Here is a 21,137-nt window from a genome sequence, read left to right as displayed (position 1 = left end):
GGGGTTTAATCTCTAAGGGTTTAAAACGGATGACCCTGTGTTTGTGCAGGTGTACAAAGCTGGCAAGAAGCCAGCAGTGGATCGTCTGTGTCTGGGTATTCCTCGTGGGGAGGTGAGAAATAGAGCTGTGTTTCTGCCAGCCACAAATCTACTGTTAACTCTTTAGAGCACTTAGCGAGGGCATTGGAGTAGCACACTATGAATGTTTTAGATAGGTGTGAGTGTTGTGTTTTCTCTGCCTCTCCCTGTCAGTGCTTTGGGCTGCTGGGGGTAAACGGGGCTGGGAAGACCTCCACGTTTCGCATGCTGACTGGAGACACAGCGATCACCTATGGAGAAGCATTTCTCAGTCATCACAGGTAAGTAAGACCAGTTTGATTAGGCGGTCACCATTTACTCCTTAGATATACCAAACATGTTTGCGCCTTTCCTTCCTGCTGTTTTATGACATTATTCATATGCTTAGTAGCTGTGAAAATAAAAGTAAATAAATTACTTTCAATGACATAATAGAGGCAGTGAAAGTGAAATACTGAGTCTAGAAATGCTGTTCTCACATTCATTGTATCCATAATGATAATTCCTACCGCACTAACCCTTCATTATGCCTGTACTCTGTGATATGTAGTGTGCTGACTGAGATGGAGCGGGTCCACCAGCTGATGGGCTACTGCCCCCAGTTTGATGCCATCTGCGACCTGCTGACTGGCAGGGAGCACCTGGAATTCTACGCCAGGCTCCGAGGGGTGCCAGAGGAGTCTGTGGCCAAGGTACTTAACACACACGCACACAAAAACACACACATTACCTAGCAATTCACTCATATCATTTGTCTCAGAAAATGTCCGGGAAAATGTAACTTGTGTCCCTCCAAGGTGGCTCAATGGGGAGTGAAGAAGCTGGGGCTGACCCAGTACGCAGAGCGAGAGGCCGGAGGCTACAGCGGAGGCAACAAACGCAAACTCTCCACTGCCATCTCCCTGATCGGAGCTCCTCCTGTTATATTCCTGGTAGGTATGAGAGAAAGGAATGAGTGGATTTCTAATATAACAGTTGATGCTTTCCTTTTCTCCTATCTCCTCTAACCTACAGTTACGTCTGCACTCCTGTTGTTTATAGGATGAGCCCACCACTGGCATGGATCCCAAGGCCAAGAGATTCCTGTGGAACTGCATCCTGAGCGTCATCAAGGAAGGAAGGGCCGTTGTTCTCACCTCCCACAGGTAGGTGACGCTATTCATGCCAACAGCACACCCTCCCCTGGCCTCGAACGTTGTCTATTCTATTGATGTCTTAACACTTGTACGGTATGAACATTGGCTTATAATGGGGTGTTTTGCTGTATGTGTGTGAGCAGTATGGAGGAATGCGAAGCTCTCTGCACTCGAATGGCCATCATGGTGAACGGAAGGTTCCAGTGTCTGGGCTCCGTTCAGCACCTTAAGAACAGGTACATGTTTGCTGCTATTTGACTAATATCATGTCTTTATAAGGGATCTTAGTGTAACATACAGTGGGGGAAAAAAGTATTTAGTCAGCCACCAATTGTGCAAGTTCTCCCACTTAAAAAGATGAGAGAGGCCTGTAATTTTCATCATAGGTACACGTCAACTATGACAGACAAATTGAGAAAATTTTTTCCAGAAAATCACATTGTAGGATTTTTAATGAATTTATTTGCAAATTATGGTGGAAAATAAGTATTTGGTCACCTACAAACAAGCAAGATTTCTGGCTCTCACAGACCTGTAACTTCTTCTTTAAGTGGCTCCTCTGTCCTCCACTCGTTACCTGTATTAATGGCACCTGTTTGAACTTGTTATCAGTATAAAAGACACCTGTCCACAACCTCAAACAGTCACACTCCAAACTCCACTATGGCCAAGACCAAAGAGCTGTCAAAGGACACCAGAAACAAAATTGTAGACCTGCATCAGGCTGGGAAGACTGAATCTGCAATAGGTAAGCAGCTTGGTTTGAAGAAATCAACTGTGGGAGCAATTATTAGGAAATGGAAGACATACAAGACCACTGATAATCTCCCTCGATCTGGGGCTCCACGCAAGATCTCACCCCGTGGGGTCAAAATGATCACAAGAACGGTGAGCAAAAATCCCAGAACCACACGGGGGGACCTAGTGAATGACCTGCAGAGAGCTGGGACCAAAGTAACAAAGCCTACCATCAGTAACACACTACGCCGCCAGGGACTCAAATCCTGCAGTGCCAGACGTGTCCCCCTGCTTAAGCCAGTACATGTCCAGGCCCGTCTGAAGTTTGCTAGAGTGCATTTGGATGATCCAGAAGAGGATTGGGAGAATGTCATATGGTCAGATGAAACCAAAATATAACTTTTTGGTAAAAACTCAACTCGTCGTGTCTTTCAGCATGACAATGATCCCAAACACACCGCCCGGGCAACGAAGGAGTGGCTTCGTAAGAAGCATTTCAAGGTCCTGGAATGGCCTAGCCAGTCTCCAGATCTCAACCCCATAGAAAATCTTTGGAGGGAGTTGAAAGTCCGTGTTGCCCAGCGACAGCCCCAAAACATCACTGTTCTAGAGGAGATCTGCATCTGCAGGAATGGGCCAAAATACCAGCAACAGTGTGTGAAAACCTTGTGAAGACTTACAGAAAACGTTTGACCTGTGTCATTGCCAACAAAGGGTATATAACAAAGTATTGAGAAACTTTTGTTATTGACCAAATACTTATTTTCCACCATAATTTGCAAATAAATTCATTAAAAATCCTACAATGTGATTTTCTGGATTTTTTTTCTCATTTTGTCTGTCATAGTTGACGTGTACCTATGATGAAAATTACAGGCCTCTCTCATCTTTTTAAGTGGGAGAACTTGCACAATTGGTGGCTGACTAAATACTTTTTTTCCCCACTGTACATGGCACGATCACTGTCAATGTGTAGATATCACACTTCAAATGGGCCTGAACTCAGTGATACTGTGCTTTATAGGCCTTCACTCACCAATGTCATTATGATACAGACATAACCCTTTATCAAATCACATTTTATTTGTCACATACACGTGTTTAGCAGATGTTATTGCGGGTGTAGAGAAATGCTTGTGATTCTAGCTCCGACAGTGCAGTAATATCTAACAAGTAACATCGAACAATTTCACAACATACAGTGAGGGAAAAAAGTATTTGATCCCCTGCTGATTTTGTACATTTGCCCACTGACAAAGAAATGATCAGTCTATAATTTTAATGGTAGGTTTATTTGAACAGTGAGAGACAGAATAACAACAACAAAATTCAGAAAAACGCATGTCAAAAATGTTATAAATTGATTTGCATTTTAATGAGGGAAATAAGTATTTGACCCCCTCTCAATCAGAAAGATTTCTGGCTCCCAGGTGTCTTTTATACAGATAACGAGCTGAGATTAGGAGCACACTCTTAAAGGGAGTGCTCCTAATCTCAGCTTGTTACCTGTATAAAAGACACCTGTCCACAGAAGCAATCAATCAATCAGATTCCAAACTCTCCACCATGGCCAATACCAAAGAGCTCTCCAAGGATGTCAGGGACAAGATTGTAGACCTACACAAGGCTGGAATGGGCTACAAGACCATCGCCAAGCAGCTTGGTGAGAAGGTGACAACAGGTGCGATTATTCACAAATGGAAGAAACACAAAATAACTGTCAATCTCCCTCGGCCTGGGGCTCCATGCAAGATCTCACCTCGTGGAGTTGCAATGATCATGAGAACGGTGAGGAATCAGCCCAGAACTACACAGGAGGATCTTGTCAATGATCTCAAGGCAGCTGGGACCATAGTCACCAAGAAAACAATTGGTAACACACTACGCCGTGAAGGACTGAAATCCTGCAGCGCCTGCAAGGTCCCCCTGCTCAAGAAAGCACATATACATGCCCGTCTGAAGTTTGCCAATGAACATCTGAATGATTCAGAGGAGAACTGGGTGAAAGTGTTGTGGTCAGATGAGACCAAAATGGAGCTCTTTGGCATCAACTCAACTCGCCGTGTTTGGAGGAGGAGGAATGCTGCCTATGACCCCAAGAACACCATCCCCACCGTCAAACATGGAGGTGGAAACATTATGCTTTGGGGTGTTTTTCTGCTAAGGGGACAGGACAACTTCACCGCATCAAAGGGACGATGGACGGGGCCATGTACCGTCAAATCTTGGGTGAGAACCTCCTTCCCTCAGCCAGGGCATTGAAAATGGGTCGTAGATGGGTATTCCAGCATGACAATGACCCAAAACACACGGCCAAGGCAACAAAGGAGTGGCTCAAGAAGAAGCACATTAAGGTCCTGGAGTGGCCTAGCCAGTCTCCAGACCTTAATCCCATAGAAAATCTGTGGAGGGAGCTGAAGGTTCGAGTTGCCAAACGTCAGCCTCGAAACCTTAATGACTTGGAGAAGATCTGCAAAGAGGAGTGGAACAAAATCCCTCCTGAGATGTGTGCAAACCTGGTGGCCAACTACAAGAAACGTCTGACCTCTGTGATTGCCAACAAGGGTTTTTCCACCAAGTACTAAGTCATGTTTTGCAGAGGGGTCAAATACTTATTTCCCTCATTAAAATGCAAATCAATTTATAACATTTTTGACATGCGTTTTTCTGGATTTTGTTGTTGTTATTCTGTCTCTCACTGTTCAAATAAACCTACCATTAAAATTATAGACTGATCATGTCTTTGTCAGTGGGCAAACGTACAAAATCAGCAGGGGATCATATACTTTTTTCCCCAATACACACAAATCTAAGTAAGGAATGGAATTTAAGAATATATACATAAATGGACAAGCAATGACAGAGCGGCATGGATATTATAGAATACAGTATATACATATGAGATGAGTAATGCAAGATATGTAAACATTATTATTAAAGTGGCCAGTGATTTCAATAGGCAGCAGCAGCCTCTAATGTGCTAGTGATGGCTTTTTAACAGTCTGATGGCCTTGAGATAGAAGCTGTTTTTCATTCTCTCGGTCCCAGCTTTGATGCACCTGTACTGACCTCGCCTTCTGGATGATAGTGGGGTGAACAGGCAGTGGCTCGGGTGGTTGATGTCCTTGATGATCATTTTGGCCTTCCTGTGACATCGGGTGCTGTAGGTGTCCTGGAGGGCGGGTAGTTTACCCCGGGTAATACGTTTGGCAGAACGCACCACCCTCTGGAGAGCCCTGCGGTTGCAGGCGGTGCAGTTGCCGTACCAGGCGGTGATACAGCCCGACAGGATGCTCTCAATTGTGCATCTAAAAGTTTGTGAGGGTTTTAGGTGCCAAGCCACATTTCTTCAGTCTCCTGAGGTTGAAGAGGCTCTGTTGCGCCTTCTTCACCACACTGTCTGCGTGGGTGGACCATTTCAGTTTGTCAGTGATATGTACGCCAAGGAACTTGAAGCTTCCACCTTCTCCACTGTGGTCCCGTCGATGTGGATAGGGGGGTGCACCCTCTGCTGTTTCCTGAAGTCCACGATCATCTCCTTTGTTTTATTTTGTTGAGTGAGAGGTTATTTTCCTGGCACCACACTCCGAGACTCACCTCCTCCCTGTAGGCTGTCTCGTCATTGTTGGTAATCAAGACTACTGATGATTGAGTTGGAGGCGTGCTTGGCCACACAGTCATGGGTGAACAGGGAGTACAGGAGGGGGCTGAGCACGCACCCTTGTGGGGCCCCAGTGTTGAGGATCAGCGAAGTGGAGATGTTGTTTCCTACCTTCACCACCTGGGGGCGGCCCGTCAGGAAGTCCAGGACCCAGTTGCACAGGGCGGGGTTCAGACCCAGGGCCTCGAGCTTAATGATGAGCTTGGAGGGTACTATGGTGTTGAATGCTGAGCTATAGTCAATGAACAGCATTCTTACATAGGTATTCCTCTTGTCCAGATGGGATAGGGAAGTGTGATGGCGATTGCATCGTCTGTGGATCTATTGGGGCGGTAAGCAAATTGAAGTGGGTCTAGGGTTACAGGTAAGGTAGAGGTGATATGATCCTTGACTAGTCTCTTAAAGCACTTCATGATGACAGAGATGAGTGCTACGGGGCAAAGTCATTTAGTTCAGTTGCCTTTGCTTTCTTGAGTACAGGAACAATGGTGGCCTTGAAGCATGTGGGGACAGCAGACTGGGATAGGGAGAGATTGAATATGTCCGTAAATACACCAGCCAGCTGGTCTGTTCATGCTCTGTATCATGTGTTTATACAGTTTAACACATGATACAAATCTCCATTTACATTTAATACAGTATCTACACCGGCACTCTTTTAAGTCTTTCAAATCCCACACCTCCCCCCTATTTCCACTTCGTCACCTTTTCCCCACAGGTTCGGGGACGGCTACACGATCGTCCTGCGCCTGTCGGGGACCAATCCACCCAAGCCTCCCGAGGACCCGTGCCCGGTGGACACCTACATCAAGGGCTCCTTCCCGGGCATCGAGCTAAAGGAGAGGCACCAGAACGTGCTGCAGTACCAGCTGCCCTCCAACGCCTGCTCCTTGGCGCGGGTCTTCGATGTGCTTTCCAACAACCACGAGGAGCTGGGCATTGCCGACTACTCAGTGTCACAGACCACCCTGGACCAGGTAGAGGTCATTCAGGGGTCAGTCACGTGGGATGGTTAAAGGTTGAGGCTGGGGGGTTTCCTTCATAGAATCAGTAGCAAAGACTCCAATGTGGTTATGTGGGGAGAGGAGGAGGGAAGAGGTAGGTTATAAAATGTCAGATTACACTGAAGAGGCTAGCAGTTGTTTGCCAAAATAAGGGAAACACCGACATAAAGCATCTTAATAGGGCGTTGGTCCACCACGAGCCGCCAGAACAGCTTCAATGCGCCTAGATTGGCATAGATTCTACAAGTGTCTGGAACTCTATTGGAGGGATACAACACCATCTTTCCACAAGAAATTCCATACGTTTTGTTGATGGTGGTGGAAAACGCTGTCTCAGGTGCCGCTCCAGAATCTCCCATAAGTGTTCAATTGGGTTAAAATCTGGTGACTGAGACACACACACACACACCTTTTAAACCCCCTATGCTCCTTTGAGATCCCTCTTTTAAAGTCACTGAGATCTCTTCTGCTAGCCATGGTTAGAGATCTGTATAAAATGACGAGACGCTCATGTCTTGTCCCAAAGGCGGGATGGCAGGTGAGAAGCATAGGTCCAAAATAAGCCCATAGAAACACATTGGCTGATTTTGGCGAGATTGAAACCTCTCGCTTCGCCTCTTCATCTCTACCATGGTAGCCAAAATAATGGACATTTTTATAGATAAATAATATTATAGATGATCCTAAGCATGATGGGATGTTAATTGCTTAATTAACTCAGGAACCACACCTGTGTGGAAGCACCTGCCTTCAATATACTTTGTATCCCTTATTTACTCAAGTGTTTCCTTTATTTTGGTAGTTACCTGTATAACACTTCAGAATTCATTTTCTACTCATTCACTGTGAGGCACTTAAACAGGGCACTTCTCCTTCCCTCCAAGCACCTACTTCCATTTGCATCTTATCTTAAACCATGCCCCTGTGTTAACCCTTCGATGTGTGTGCATTATCTCCTCTCCCCCACCCTGCAGGTGTTTGTCAACTTTGCCAAGGAGCAGAGCGATGAAGACCGGCTGAGGGAAGTGACGGTCAACGGTGGGACACCAGCACCTCAACCCAGAAGAGTGGCCCAGCCCACCCAACTAGGGCAGACAGCCAAACCAGCCCAAACAACCAAGCCTCTCCAGTCTGTCAAGTCCTCAGACGGCAGACCCAGAGAGACCAAACCAAACGGGGTCACGGACAGTGGCATGGCGATGACAAGCAGGCCACAGGAGAAGCCCGAGTCGAGCAGGGGATCGAGCAGGGGATCGAGCAGGGGAGAGAGCAGGGGAGAGAGCAGGAGAGAGTCGAGTAGTAGGAGGTCAAGCAGGGAATCGTCCGCCAACGGATCCAAGGGCACAAGGGAGACTTCAGGCAATAAGGATCCGACCAGTCTGTTCCTAGTGGGTAGCAACACACAAGACAGCAGTGTGTAAAGTTATTGGGGCACAGCCCCCTGAATGGACAGAACGGGATCTCTGTGCCCCTGTGTCCTCTAGGAGAGGGGAGGGAAGTACTACCGGATAGCTCCTCTAATGTCTGGGTGTGGTGCCTTGTTCATTCTCCATCACAGCTATAGTGTAGTGGTCCAATACCTCCAAACTAGTTGTATTCACCTCCAATTACTTACAGGCACTTTCATGGTTCAGGTCTTTCGTTTATTATTTACTTTTTATTTGGCATTTCAATTTCCAATGAATGATGAAAAAGTGGTGTTCCTCATGTGTCAATCAAAGAGTCTTTCAATATCTTAGCATTTGCATTTTGCCTAAAGCACTTTAACTGAGAAATGCTGCACACAATCTTACCGATGATTTGTTACATTATCGCTGAAGATGTTCAGGGCAACAAAATCATCGTCAATATCTTTTCACATTGGTCTCATGTTTTGCACAGAGACAAAAACATATTTTTTTCTGGTGTCCAGTCACTTTTATTATTTGACGCTAAAAACGTAGTTTACTTGCACTGGCACAACATTGAGATGTACAGTTACCAGACTGCGTACCAGACTCCAAACACTGCCTTCATTAGGTCAACTGTTGTTTTTATATTTGTTTTTTATCTTTCAATTGGGCTCATGTTATACTGAATGGAACTTGAGAAAAAAAATATGTAGCTGTAAATCCAAAGCAGTTTACTACTGTACTGTAGTCTGACGTATTGGCGAGATTGTTACAATAACTGATAGGCATGTGTAGAATATCTGTACATACAATTGAATGTATGGTCTTATGATGTATATTATGCTTGAACATTCATACTTGAATATGTGTGTGATTATTTATGTGTACATACAACTAGATGTATACAGAACATATAGTAATAAAACTTTTAAATGGGGATACATCTATCTTGGGTATTTTGTTCTAGTAATGTATAACAACTTTATTAGCATGTACAATTTTCATCTATTGTTGAGATGGTGATTCATCCATGTTCAAAGGCTTCCTTTGGTCATACTAAGGATGACGGGCAGTTTGGTTCTATTGCAGAGGGAGGCAGGGTTCTGCATTTCATTCTCTGTTATTAGAGTGGTCCCTTTCTTCCCACCGATTGGCTTGACCTCTGAACATCTTACCGTTCCCCTGGGAAAGGTTAAAATTAATTAGTTAGCCATAAAAGTGGCTTCATCTCAATCAATTGCCACAATAGAACAACAATTATCATGAATTCTGACGGGTCTCTTTGCTCATTGTTGGGACGGCTGGTAGGCTAGCGGTTAAGAGCGTTGGGCCAGGAACCGAAAGGTGAAAAATCTGTTGATGTGCCCTTGAGCAAGGCACTTAACCCTAATTACTCCTGTATGTCGCTCTGGATAAGAGTGTCTGCTAAATGACTAAAATGTAAAATTGTTAAAGGATAACCTTCCCATTGTAAGAAGTATTGATGGAACAGTACTCTGTGCTAGAGTCTCCCTGATGCTGGAGCCTCTTCTCTCTCAGGTTTCGCAGCGCGCCAGCCATGAGAAGATGATCAGGATAGGTCAGTCCCCATGTCTCATCATCTCTCTCTCTCCTTCCCACTCGCTCTGCCACTCTCTGAAGCAGGCCTTCTATACTGGACACTGAGATCTCAGGGAGGCGAAACTGGGCAGACCTCTGAATTGAGACAATATGAAGATTGGATGTAACTGCTTCAATGGGGTATTTAATTGCTCATTCAGTATTTGATACACAATGGATTAGATAACTAGCCAGCAGGATATTTAGATGTACCATTTTTTTTTAAAATCTCCCTTAGAATATCATTTGTGGAATAAATTAATATAAGATACATTAACAGTGGATTTTGATAAGGTTTGGTGAAGTTTGATGTTAAGTAATAACTGTGTAATACATGAAAGGTGGTGAAATGCAGCTGATCCTTACACATCGGGAGATAATGGTGGTGTCCATCAAAGTGCTGGTCTTCTGCAATAGGATCATGGGAAATGGTGCCTCATTCTCACTGGGTTTTGTCCCCTTGGAGGATTTCACCAAGGCATCTTGGTCTGATACATATATCTGTGGAAGAGACGTGTGTGACACTGGCATTCCCATGCACTCTGAATGTGCTAGTCGTGTAGTAGGGGATGGTTTACTTATGGGTGGTAGTAACATAGGCTTCACTAGACGGCTTGCTTTAGCCCTGTCCAATTCTTGTCTAACGTGGGGTCTCCATTCTTGGTCTCTCGGACGCTGCTCACCAGACTTTGATGTGTTGAAGGTCCTTGTATCTGTGCTTGTCCCAGGTTCCTCTTCATCCAGAGAACCACTGCTTTCCTCTACAGGCTCTTTGGCTGAAGCCAGGACAGGCCATAGATTGACACAGATTTTCACCACTCTATTGTCTAATCTCTCATATGTATTGGAGACAGGACTTCTGGCATTGATGTTGTTTGTGGTTACTTCACAAACCTTAGTTAACTTTAAGGCAGTCTTCCTGGGTTGTACACATTTCACTGCTCCCACAACCATTGGATGAGGTTCAGGTGTTACCCGTTTGTCGCCTATTTCTGGTCTTGTTGCCCTTGCCTTGTTCCTCCGGCCCATTCCTGTCTACAATTTTGCCTGGAATAAAAGTTCACACTGTAAACATGATGCTCTAATATTATGTAAGCAAAAGCAGCTTTTCTAAAACATGTGATACTAGTATAACTATTAATCTACAAAGGAAAACACCAAGACATACCTGAGAAAGATATCCAAAAGATAAAAGTAGCCTTTTCCCAATTATATCCCCAAACAAAGAACACCTAGAAAGAACAATAGGCTACTGACTATGTCTGTCCGGGTGGGACTGTTTGGGACTCTGTCTTGTAAATTGGCTCTCTTGCCTCTGGAAGGGCACAGTTAAACATTGCTGTTATGGAAACGTCTACAACCTTAACTTTACGAGATATGTTCAGATGTCATTGAAATAGAGCCTACGCGTCTTTTTCGCGTAGATAGCTACTAATAAAAAAGAAACGTTAAGGCGAGAAATAAAGTTATTTTGTAACCAACGTCAACTTGGTTTGACGTTGACACAGAGCCCGTGTTGCTGCGATCAAGATTCTAATGACCTAGAGCTTGTGCCTCGTTTTCGGTTTTGTGAAGGGCGGGGATAAGCTTTGCTGTTGTCTGTCTACCTACTCTGACAGAGCCAAGCTAGCAAGTGGCTAACTGAACGCGTACTCTATTTATGTGTGTATCGTAGCTATTGTTTTTGTATTCAACCCTCGTTAGTTGTTCTTTGCGTAAGATGGTTGTTTTGACAAATAATAATGAGGAACAGGATATTATGTGAGTGAAAAAGTCTAGCTAAATGGTCTAACTAAATTGGGAACTTGCGAGCTAGCTAGTAGCAATCGACAAGCACATTTGAGTCATTGTTTTCAAACATTGAATATTTGATAAATAGCTAGTCTGTATCGTAGATTTTGCCAGTTAGTTTAGCTAGCAGGTACATTTGTATAAATGAATGCTATATCAATATGTTTGTGCTTAACACTACAATACGGGTAGCTAACGTTAACTAGCTAAGCTTGCAAGCTGGTGTGGTGGTACACATCTAAAATGTGTGTGTAGGTTTGCCGGCTACCGTTGGTGAAGGTGAACTAAGTTTATCACAAATGGCTTGTGTATATGTTACATTGACGCCATTTCAAGTGGCTGACCCTAGTTAGTAAAACTGGTTAGCAAGATTTTTTTGTTGCTCGAGTCGTTTGTGACACCTCTGCTGCTCTCTCTCTGCTCATGCAAAAATATTTGTAGCCAATCGTTAAATTCTCTGACGAGACCTCTTCTATATACACCTAGCTATAGCTGTTACTATTGTAACCAACAATATACTTCTTCATGACAGATCATCAAGCAACCTCATTTGCATGAGTCATTTGACAATGATAGGACGTTAGCTACAATGTTGCCATCTGGTCTAAAAGTGGTAACAGTGAAAATCGACCATTCAGAGCTCGATAATTTTAATGGGGCGTGGCTTTGCAATCTGAACCGACTGACCCACTTTTTATGGTGGGGTGTCATGTAACCTACATCTAGCCTACTATTCTGTGGTCAGTATAACTGTAGCGAGATTATTCTATTAGTAAGGCCATTCAATATTAGTTACTAGCTACACTTGAACAAATACATATTTTGTGAAGAGGTCACCACGAACACATCAGTCAACACACTAATTGAGTCCTCATAATCCTTGCTCTCTATTTCTCCCAGCCTGAAAGAGGAGCGCAAATGCACCTCTCTGCCCAACTCCCCAGCCAAACGTGCGTCTCCAACCAAGAAGAAACAGTTTTTCATCAACCAGGCGGTACGCAACTCTGACCTCACACCCAGAGCCAAAGGCAAGAAGAGCCAAAGGCGGCAGGAGAACAGTAAGTTCTCATGTCTGTCAGTGGGAATATTTCACTCTGCTGCAGATGTTGGGTTGCTGCAGATGGTAGATGCCTGTTCATCATAGATTCTTAATACCCACTAGCTTGATTGCAGCTGGTCTGAACGCATTCATTAGTCATAGCCAATAGCCAAACAGTATTTTATCAACATGATTTAACGATGCTGCCTATTCATTTCTTCTCTCCCCCCAAAAAGGTCGCTACCTTGCCAATCTACTTGAAAAAGATGAGTGCTCCAAAGACGAGGCAGAGGTATGCAGTGACCCTGCCCCACCTTCCATCTTCACTGAGGCCTGCACCAATGGCAACTACGTGGAGGTAGGATTCTACTGGTCCCAACAATTTATCTTCAATCAGGCCTCGCTTGTTGCAAGAGAGACTCGCTGAACGTTTTATCACTACTACCCCTAACTACATTTTTGCCCCTAAGCTGTAGCTCATTGTCCCCTTGTCTGTCTCCCAGCAATGGAATGACTTCATGAATCGCTCTGGAGAGGAGCAGGAGAAGCTTCTGGCCCTTCTGGAAGAGGAGGCCAAGAGGAGCAACTCCAACAAGCTCCCCAAGGACCAGAGAGCGGGTGAGAGCCCAGGATCAATGCCTGTCACAATCCCAACATGCACTGCCCTACATACAAAGCTTGTAGCATTATGCTGTTGAAAGTTCATTACCAAGCGTATGTTTCGGTTGATGTATTTTATCACTACAGGTCAGTAAACAACGATGTTTGCCAGGAAATAAAATCTGTAAATGATAAAAATCAGTGCTTCATTGGTTTAAACATGCTCATTGTCAGGATTTGGGGATATTTGACATTGGGATATTTGATATGAACTGATCACATTTTTCTACTCTGCAGTGAATCCAGCCTTCAGTGCTCAAGACTACTTCCAGAGGATTGATCGAAGGCTGCGTGCTACGCTGAAACGCAAACAAATTCCCATTGTAAGCATCAGCATTAATCATTATGAGATTTTAAGACATGTTTGCCAACCATATCATGGGTTAACCAAAGATAAAGACACTGTTATCTGTGCTAGTGACACCTGTCCTCATCAACACTTAATTACACACTTTAACTTCTCTCTCTCATTGCCATTCTCCCCTCTGATTGGTTTAGGGGACACTTGAGGTACTTGAAGAGAACCTTCTCAGTTTCTTTGGTGCTCAGCCTCACTCTGTTTACACCACCAACCTTGGAAGCAGGTACTTTTTTCCCTCTGAAAATGTTCCCCAAACAGAATTATCAGAAGTGTTCTTTAAACATTTGAGAAGCTCTTCTGGGCTAATATTTGGACTTGTATAGATACCAATTATGTGGGAAATGTTGACCCAATTAACAGATTTCCAGTTGAATGAACTGATTTTGTGTTTTGTTTATTAGCTTTGAGAGGCTACTGCTTCATGCCGTCTGCCAGTACATGGACCTTGTTTCAGCAAGTAAGTAGTAGAATGACCATGAAATACAGTGGGGAAAAAAAGTATTTAGTCAGCCACCAATTGTGCAAGTTCTCCCACTTAAAAAGATGAGAGAGGCCTGTAATTTTCATCATAGGTACACGTCAACTATGACAGACAAATTGAGAAAAAAAAATCCAGAAAATCACATTGTAGGATTTTTTATGAATTTATTTGCAAATTATGGTGGAAAATAAGTATTTGGTCACCTACAAACAAGCAAGATTTCTGGCTCTCACAGACCTGTAACTTCTTCTTTAAGAGGCTCCTCTGTCCTCCACTCGTTACCTGTATTAATGGCACCTGTTTGAACTTGTTATCAGTATAAAAGACACCTGTCCACAACCTCAAACAGTCACACTCCAAACTCCACTATGGCCAAGACCAAAGAGCTGTCAAAGGACACCAGAAACAAAATTGTAGACCTGCACCAGGCTGGGAAGACTGAATCTGCAATAGGTAAGCAGCTTGGTTTGAAGAAATCAACTGTGGGAGCAATTATTAGGAAATGGAAGACATACAAGACCACTGATAATCTCCCTCGATCTGGGGCTCCACGCAAGATCTCACCCCGTGGGGTCAAAATGATCACAAGAACGGTGAGCAAAAATCCCAGAACCACACGGGGGGACCTAGTGAATGACCTGCAGAGAGCTGGGACCAAAGTAACAAAGCCTACCATCAGTAACACACTACGCCGCCAGGGACTCAAATCCTGCAGTGCAAGACGTGTCCCCCTACTTAAGCCAGTACATGTCCAGGCCCGTCTGAAGTTTGCTAGAGTGCATTTGGATGATCCAGAAGAGGATTGGGAGAATGTCATATGGTCAGATGAAACCAAAATATAACTTTTTGGTAAAAACTCAACTCGTCGTGTTTGGAGGACAAAGAAGGCTGAGTTGCATCCAAAGAACACCATACCTACTGTGAAGCATGGGGGTGGAAACATCATGCTTTGGGGCTGTTTTTCTGCAAAGGGACCAGGACGACTGATGTGTAAAGGAAAGAATGAATGGGGCCATGTATCGTGAGATTTTGAGTGAAAACCTCCTTCCATCAGCAAGGGCATTGAAGATGAAACGTGGCTGGGTCTTTCAGCATGACAATGATCCCAAACACACCGCCCGGGCAACGAAGGAGTGGCTTCGTAAGAAGCATTTCAAGGTCCTGGAGTAGCCTAGCCAGTCTCCAGATCTCAACCCCATTGAAAATCTTTGGAGGGAGTTGAAAGTCCGTGTTGCCCAGCGACAGCCCCAAAACATCACTGCTCTAGAGGAGATCTGCATGGAGGAATGGGCCAAAATACCAGCAACAGTGTGTGAAAACCTTGTGAAGACTTACAGAAAACGTTTGACCTGTGTCATTGCCAACAAAGGGTATATAACAAAGTATTGAGAAACTTTTGTTATTGACCAAATACTTATTTTCCACCATAATTTGCAAATAAATTCATTAAAAATCCTACAATGTGATTTTCTGGATTTTTTTTCCTCATTTTGTCTGTCATAGTTGACGTGTACCTATGATGAAAATTACAGACCTCTCTCATCTTTTTAAGTGGGAGAATTTGCACAATTGGTGGCTGACTAAATACTTTTTTTCCCCACTGTATGTATATATTTTTGTGTGTGTGTACTTTTACCCCTTTGGTAGTTACAGTCTTGTCCCATCGCTGCAACTCCCCTACGGACTCGGGAGAGGCATGCATCCTCTGAAACACGACCCTGCCAAGCCGCACTGCTTGCTTAACCCGGAAGCCAGCTGCACCAATGTGTCGGAGGAAACACCGTCCAGCTGGCGACCGAAGTCAGTTTGCAGGCGCCCGGCCCGCCACAAGGAGTCGGTAGAGCGTGATGGGGCAAGGAAATCCCGGCCGGCCAAATTCCTTGTCCCATCGCGCTCTACCGACTCCTTGTGGCGGGCCGGGCGCCTGCAAGCTGACTTCGGTCGCCTGCAAACCCTCCCCTTACCCGGACGACGCTGGGTCAATTGTGTGCTACCTCATGGGTCTTCCGGTCATGGCCGGCTGTGACACAGCCTGGAATCAAACCCGGGTCTGTTGTGACGCCTCAAGCACTGCATCGCAGAATCCTTAGACCGCTGCGCCACTCGGGAGGCTGAAATATATTATTTCTATAGTTATTTATGACTTTTAAAGCGACACTGACACCTAACCTACGCTTGTGGAAAAAAACATATTTCTCCAATATTTTGAGTACGAATATTTAAAAAATATGCACATTTTCCCACCAGAGGTTTGTTTCCATCAAACTGACTTGTTGCAGTTTAAAGGCTGTGCGTGATGACGTAGTGCACATAAAAAAAACGTTTGCGCTAAAGTTCTCATGTACCGAATAAAAAACATAAGTTCAATGTGTTTCCATTGCATTTTCCACTCTATCGATGGTTTTGGTACACACACTGTTGCGATAAATGGCAAACTTGCCCAATCTCGTTTTTTTTGCGCATGCTCTTTAGACAACAGTTTGCTGATATAATGGACATTAGGTTATATGATGAGATGGATAAGAGCAAGATCATTTTTATTTGTTAATTGGCAGCTAAGCACCGATCATAATGTCACTAGCATACAAATAAAGACACTCAATATTTATTGGAAAGAAGCAACAAGCTCATCACGTGCACTTTCACCACCTTGTGAAGTGCATTTCAATCTATTTCATCTGGAGCCTAATGTGCATGCTTTGTCAAGTCGTAGTGGGAGGACCATACAACATAGCGTAGTGTGACTGCAAATTTACCTCGACATTATGGTTATTCTATAAAAAATTGCGCAAGAAATCGTTTCCACCTAAATTTGTTGCATAATTCATTTTACCGACACACAAAGATCCCACCATATCGAACAAACAAATTGTCTGTCGACATTTCTGAAATTGTACCAACAGCTGTCGTGATTTCTTTTTTTTTTTTATACGGTATGACTTTACTCGCATAAAAACTGTGGATGGAAATGTGGTTAGTAACATGAAAATAGAGCCCCACAGTGGAGGTGTCATAATACCCATAAACCTTGTCCTAGAGAGATTTACAGTTATCAAAACGTCACACCAAGGTAAGCCTACACAAAACACAGCCCTTATTTTAAGTGTTGCTAAAATCCCCTATAGGAAAAATGAATGGTGTAAAAACGATTGGAACCATTTCCCTGTTTGACCGCTAGGTTTTATGGGTATAATGACATACTGTGGTACTCTATAATGAGTTATGTATTGAGAGATGTTTTATGTTGTCTGTGTGCTGCAGGCTCGGACTGTAACGGTGCTCGTCAGACTGATGTCATGAACAAACAGGAGGGCTTGTTCCAGCCTCCCAGCCCCATGCTCTCTGCCTACCTGGAGCACATGAGCTGAGAGACGGTCACACCGCTGGACAGATGGGCCTGGTTCCATTTCACTCCCTAGCCCCATAAGTGCAGACTTGAAAGGTACAGATAGGCATAAGTAAGTGTATATAGGATTACTCAAATCTGAGCCTGGAAGTCCAGAGTACTGCTGGTTTGATGTCACTAATTAGCCAGAGATTCCACTCACCTGGTGTCCCAGATCTGAATCAGTCCATGATTTGTTAGAATGAAAATCAACAGTGTTGCTAACATTGATGTCCAAATTTAAGTAAGTTGTAAATTGTGTTGACTCTACGTAGTCCACTCATATGCTTAGTGGATGTTCTATTGCTCTTAACTATCCAATCCAATCCTTCATCTATCTGTGAACTTAAAATTGATGGCCACCAGGGTAAGGGGGCAGGGATCAAAATAGAACTGGGCCAGAGAGGGAGTATGCAGCTCACCTTCTGTATCTGTACTGATGAATTAATTAGCCACTATGAATTGAAAAAATAAAAACAGCTTTAGTGGTAGGACCAGGCTTAAAACCCTTGGACCTTTTCATGCAACTTGAGTGAAGAAAGAGCGTGATCAGAAACTATTCTATAGCACAGAACTCATCACTATGATCATTTGTCAATGTATATGGCTTTAGAGGTATATCTATGGTTTTCATTACTTGTGCTGGTAAAAAAAAAAATACTTGCAAACTCTCTTTGCACAATATTCACACTCTTGCAAGAATATAAATCTATCCACAAAGATATGGGCCACTTTCCAATTTGACTTTGCATGATTGTGTTTTATTTGGGGAGAAAGCTTTTCTATTGTTTTGTCAAAGATGTACACCATTTGGCAGCTTTTGATACTTGCATGCATAGACCTTGTGGTCTACTGTACTGAATCCAGGTACATTGTTATTCCCCCATTTGTTTACATTATTTAGCAAATTATGTAAGTTTACCATCTGACAATGAAACAGGTCAACTTCAAAAAAATAAATATACAGCTTCATAGATTCTCTCAACTGCCATTTGGTTTGGAATGTCTAATCAAAAAGTACTGTACTGATTATGTACAGTACTAATGAGTTAATATAACACAACCTTCTTACTTGACAGCAAACCTGCTCTGTGCTTTGCCTCTCAGGCACTCTTTTCTATCATAAACCACCCCTGAACTAGCACTTATGCCTTACGAATGCATTCCTGGAACTTTCAATAAATTCCCTGGTTTTCCAGAAATCCTGGCTGAATGGAAACTCTGGGAAAACCGGAGAATTTATTGAAAGTTCCAGGAATTTTGGCAACCCTATTGCTATGTATTTGTGTATGTATTTATACTAATGACTTTTTGAAAGTATCCATCCAGGTTATTTAAAATATCCATAACTTTATTTGTACTATCTAAAATGGTATGAAGAAACTTGACCTGCCAGTGTGTCGATAACCAAAGTTTGTTGTGTGCGTACATTTAGTTTCCCAGGCTTTCAACCTCTCACTATGAATGTCTTTTGTGATTTCACAAGTAATGTATTCATACGAGAAGCTTAACTTCTTTTGAATATTACAACCAACAACCCTCTACTATATGTAGTGGTGCAATTTTTTTTTTACTTTGTTGCTTGTTTATTACTAGTAGTGCTGTAAATATTAAGCTCCAACATTAATTAATTGAACTCATGTTCAATGTGTGCCAACAATACAGGATAGGAAAACTTCTGTTTCTGCATAGTATTCTCTTAAAGCTTTTTACAGTGATATGAATGGATATTTCCTTCAATGCTTGTTTGATGCAGGCGTGTATATCTTAAGTAATGTCAGTACATATTTATATCAGGAAAATAGTCAAATGATAATATAGTAGTTTAGTTTGTAAATGTCAATGTTTCTCCTATTGTCTAGGCAGTTGGTTGTGTAATCCTTACTGAAAGTGCCAAAAGCCATGTCTGAATAGACACATTTTAATAAATGTTAACTCAAGTGTTCAATGACTCTTAAATTACTTGATTATTTAATCATTGATTCAGACAGTATTTCATGAACAACTTAAAATGTATATCCCTTAATATTGCATTTGGAATATTAAATGGACACATGGTAGTAGCAATGATGGAGCAGTATGATGGTGCAGTGTGACTTCCTGCCATAATTTTCACATTAACATTACTGCTTGATGGACACTTAATATGTAATAAAAAAAAGTGATTGCACAGGATCTTTAAAGAATGTATTACATAACAGGAAATGTGGAATGTAATTGAGCTTCAAATATGAGGAAATGTCCACATAATATGTCACAAGAATGCAATACCTCTGACAAAACACGTTTCTCTGAGTTGGGTACCACAATGTGAAAGACTAAACTTTTTTAACCAATTACAAACCTGAACTAAACAAAAACTTTGATGTGCAATTAGTCAATAGATCTTGGATCAAAATAAAATTATCTGCTGCAACATCCAAATGTGAAAGTGGGCTTTTACAGTATATCTTTAAATTGTCAAGATTATAAATAGTGGGAAAGAAAGCATAAACTCAGGGTGTATGTTTTAACTACAGTGAGATAAAAAAGTATTTGATCCCCTGCTGATTTTGTATGTTTGCCCACTGACAAAGAAATGATCAGTCTATAATTTTAATGGTAGGTTTATTTGAACAGTGAGAGACAGAATAACAACAAAAAAATCCAGAAAAACGCATGTCAAAAATGTTATAAATTGATTTGCATTTTAATGAGGGAAATAAGTATTTGACCCCTCTGCAAAACTTGACTTAGTACTTGGTGGCAAAACCCTTGTTGGCAATCACAGAGGTCAGACGTTTCTTGTAGTTGACCACCAGATTTTGTCCCACTCCTCTTTGCAGATCTTCTCCAAGTCATTAAGGTTTCGAGGCTGACGTTTGGCAACTCGAACCTTCAGCTCCCTCCACAGATTTTCTATGGGATTAAGGTCTGGAGACTGGCTAGGCCACTCCAGGACCTTAATGTGCTTCTTCTTGAGCCACTCCTTTGTTGCCTTGGCCGTGTGTTTTGGGTCATTGTCATGCTGGAATACCCATCCACGACCCATTTTCAATGCCCTGGCTGAGGGAAGGAGGTTCTCACCCAAGATTTGATGGTACATGGCCCCGTCCATCGTCCCTTTGATGCGGTGAAGTTGTCCTGTCCCCTTAGCAGAAAAACACCCCCAAAGCATAATGTTTCCACCTCCATGTTTGACGGTGGGGATGGTGTTCTTGGGGTCATAGGCAGCATTCCTCCTCCTCCAAACACGGCGAGTTGAGTTGATGCCAAAGAGCTCCATTTTGGTCTCATCTGACCACACCACTTTCATCCAGTTCTCCTCTGAATCATTCAGATGTTCATTGGCAAACTTCAGACGGGCATGTATATGTGCTTTCTTGAGCAGGGGGACCTTGCGGGCGCTGCAGGATTTCAGTCCTTCACAGCGCAGTGTGTTACCAATTGTTTTCTTGGTGACTATGGTCCCAGCTGCCTTGAGATCATTGACAAGATCCTCCCGTGTAGTTCTGGGCTGATTCCTCACCGTTCTCATGATCATTGCAACTCCACGAGGTGAGATCTTGCATGGAGCCCCAGGCCGAGGGAGATTGACAGTTATTTTGTGTTTCTTCCATTTGGGAATAATCGCACCAACTGTTGTCACCTTCTCACCAAGCTGCTTGGCGATGGTCTTGTAGCCCATTCCAGCCTTGTGTAGGTCTACAATCTTGTCCCTGACATCCTTGGAGAGCTCTTTGGTCTTGGCGGAGAGTTTGGAATCTGATTGATTGCTTCTGTGGACAGGTGTCTTTTATACAGGTAACAAGCTGAGATTACATTTCACATTTA

The 21,137-nt window shown here is 43.2% G+C and overlaps 3 protein-coding genes across 6 annotated transcripts in view; 2 read left to right on the top strand and 1 right to left on the bottom strand.

Moving 5' to 3' along the window:
- Positions 1-8,889, top strand: part of abca7 (ATP-binding cassette, sub-family A (ABC1), member 7) — a 45,405-nt gene extending 36,516 nt beyond the window's left edge. For 2 of the 3 annotated variants that reach the window (XM_041890397.2, XM_041890396.2), the window contains 8 exons: positions 50-112; positions 253-359; positions 629-770; positions 876-1,010; positions 1,120-1,223; positions 1,358-1,450; positions 6,332-6,590; positions 7,592-8,889. In XM_041890397.2, coding sequence (XP_041746331.2) covers positions 50-112; positions 253-359; positions 629-770; positions 876-1,010; positions 1,120-1,223; positions 1,358-1,450; positions 6,332-6,590; positions 7,592-8,038 — 1,350 coding nt within the window. In that variant the 3' untranslated portion in view covers positions 8,039-8,889. Of the gene's footprint in view, positions 1-49; positions 113-252; positions 360-628; positions 771-875; positions 1,011-1,119; positions 1,224-1,357; positions 1,451-6,331; positions 6,608-7,591 lie in introns of all 3 variants that reach the window. The other variant, XM_041890398.2, reaches the window with a different exon arrangement.
- Positions 8,890-8,975: 86 nt separating this feature from the next.
- On the bottom strand, positions 8,976-11,134 carry LOC121576856. Of its 2 annotated transcripts, XM_041890400.1 has the most exons (5): positions 10,776-11,134; positions 10,291-10,654; positions 9,974-10,108; positions 9,504-9,703; positions 8,976-9,190 (listed from the first exon to the last, which is right to left on the bottom strand). In XM_041890400.1, the coding sequence occupies exons 2-5, from the start codon at positions 10,345-10,347 to the stop codon at positions 9,043-9,045; spliced, it is 540 nt and encodes a 179-aa protein (XP_041746334.1). In that variant the 5' UTR covers positions 10,348-10,654; positions 10,776-11,134; the 3' UTR covers positions 8,976-9,042. The 2 variants fall into 2 exon arrangements, with proteins under 2 accessions (XP_041746334.1, XP_041746333.1); XM_041890399.1 differs by having other exon boundaries at positions 9,974-10,654; positions 10,776-11,131.
- A 68-nt stretch (positions 11,135-11,202) lies between these two features.
- On the top strand, positions 11,203-19,272 carry r3hdm4 (R3H domain containing 4). Its single transcript, XM_041890401.2, has 8 exons — positions 11,203-11,368; positions 12,299-12,456; positions 12,674-12,795; positions 12,941-13,055; positions 13,335-13,420; positions 13,596-13,681; positions 13,860-13,915; positions 17,201-19,272. The coding sequence occupies exons 1-8, from the start codon at positions 11,328-11,330 to the stop codon at positions 17,305-17,307; spliced, it is 771 nt and encodes a 256-aa protein (XP_041746335.1). The 5' UTR covers positions 11,203-11,327; the 3' UTR covers positions 17,308-19,272.
- Positions 19,273-21,137: the final 1,865 nt, after the last annotated feature.

The sequence above is a fragment of the Coregonus clupeaformis genome, chromosome 11 (assembly GCF_020615455.1).
Source record: "Coregonus clupeaformis isolate EN_2021a chromosome 11, ASM2061545v1, whole genome shotgun sequence".
Taxonomy (NCBI): domain Eukaryota; kingdom Metazoa; phylum Chordata; class Actinopteri; order Salmoniformes; family Salmonidae; genus Coregonus; species Coregonus clupeaformis.
Note: the sequence above shows the minus strand (reverse complement) of the source record. Positions and strands in the feature narration are given on the sequence as shown.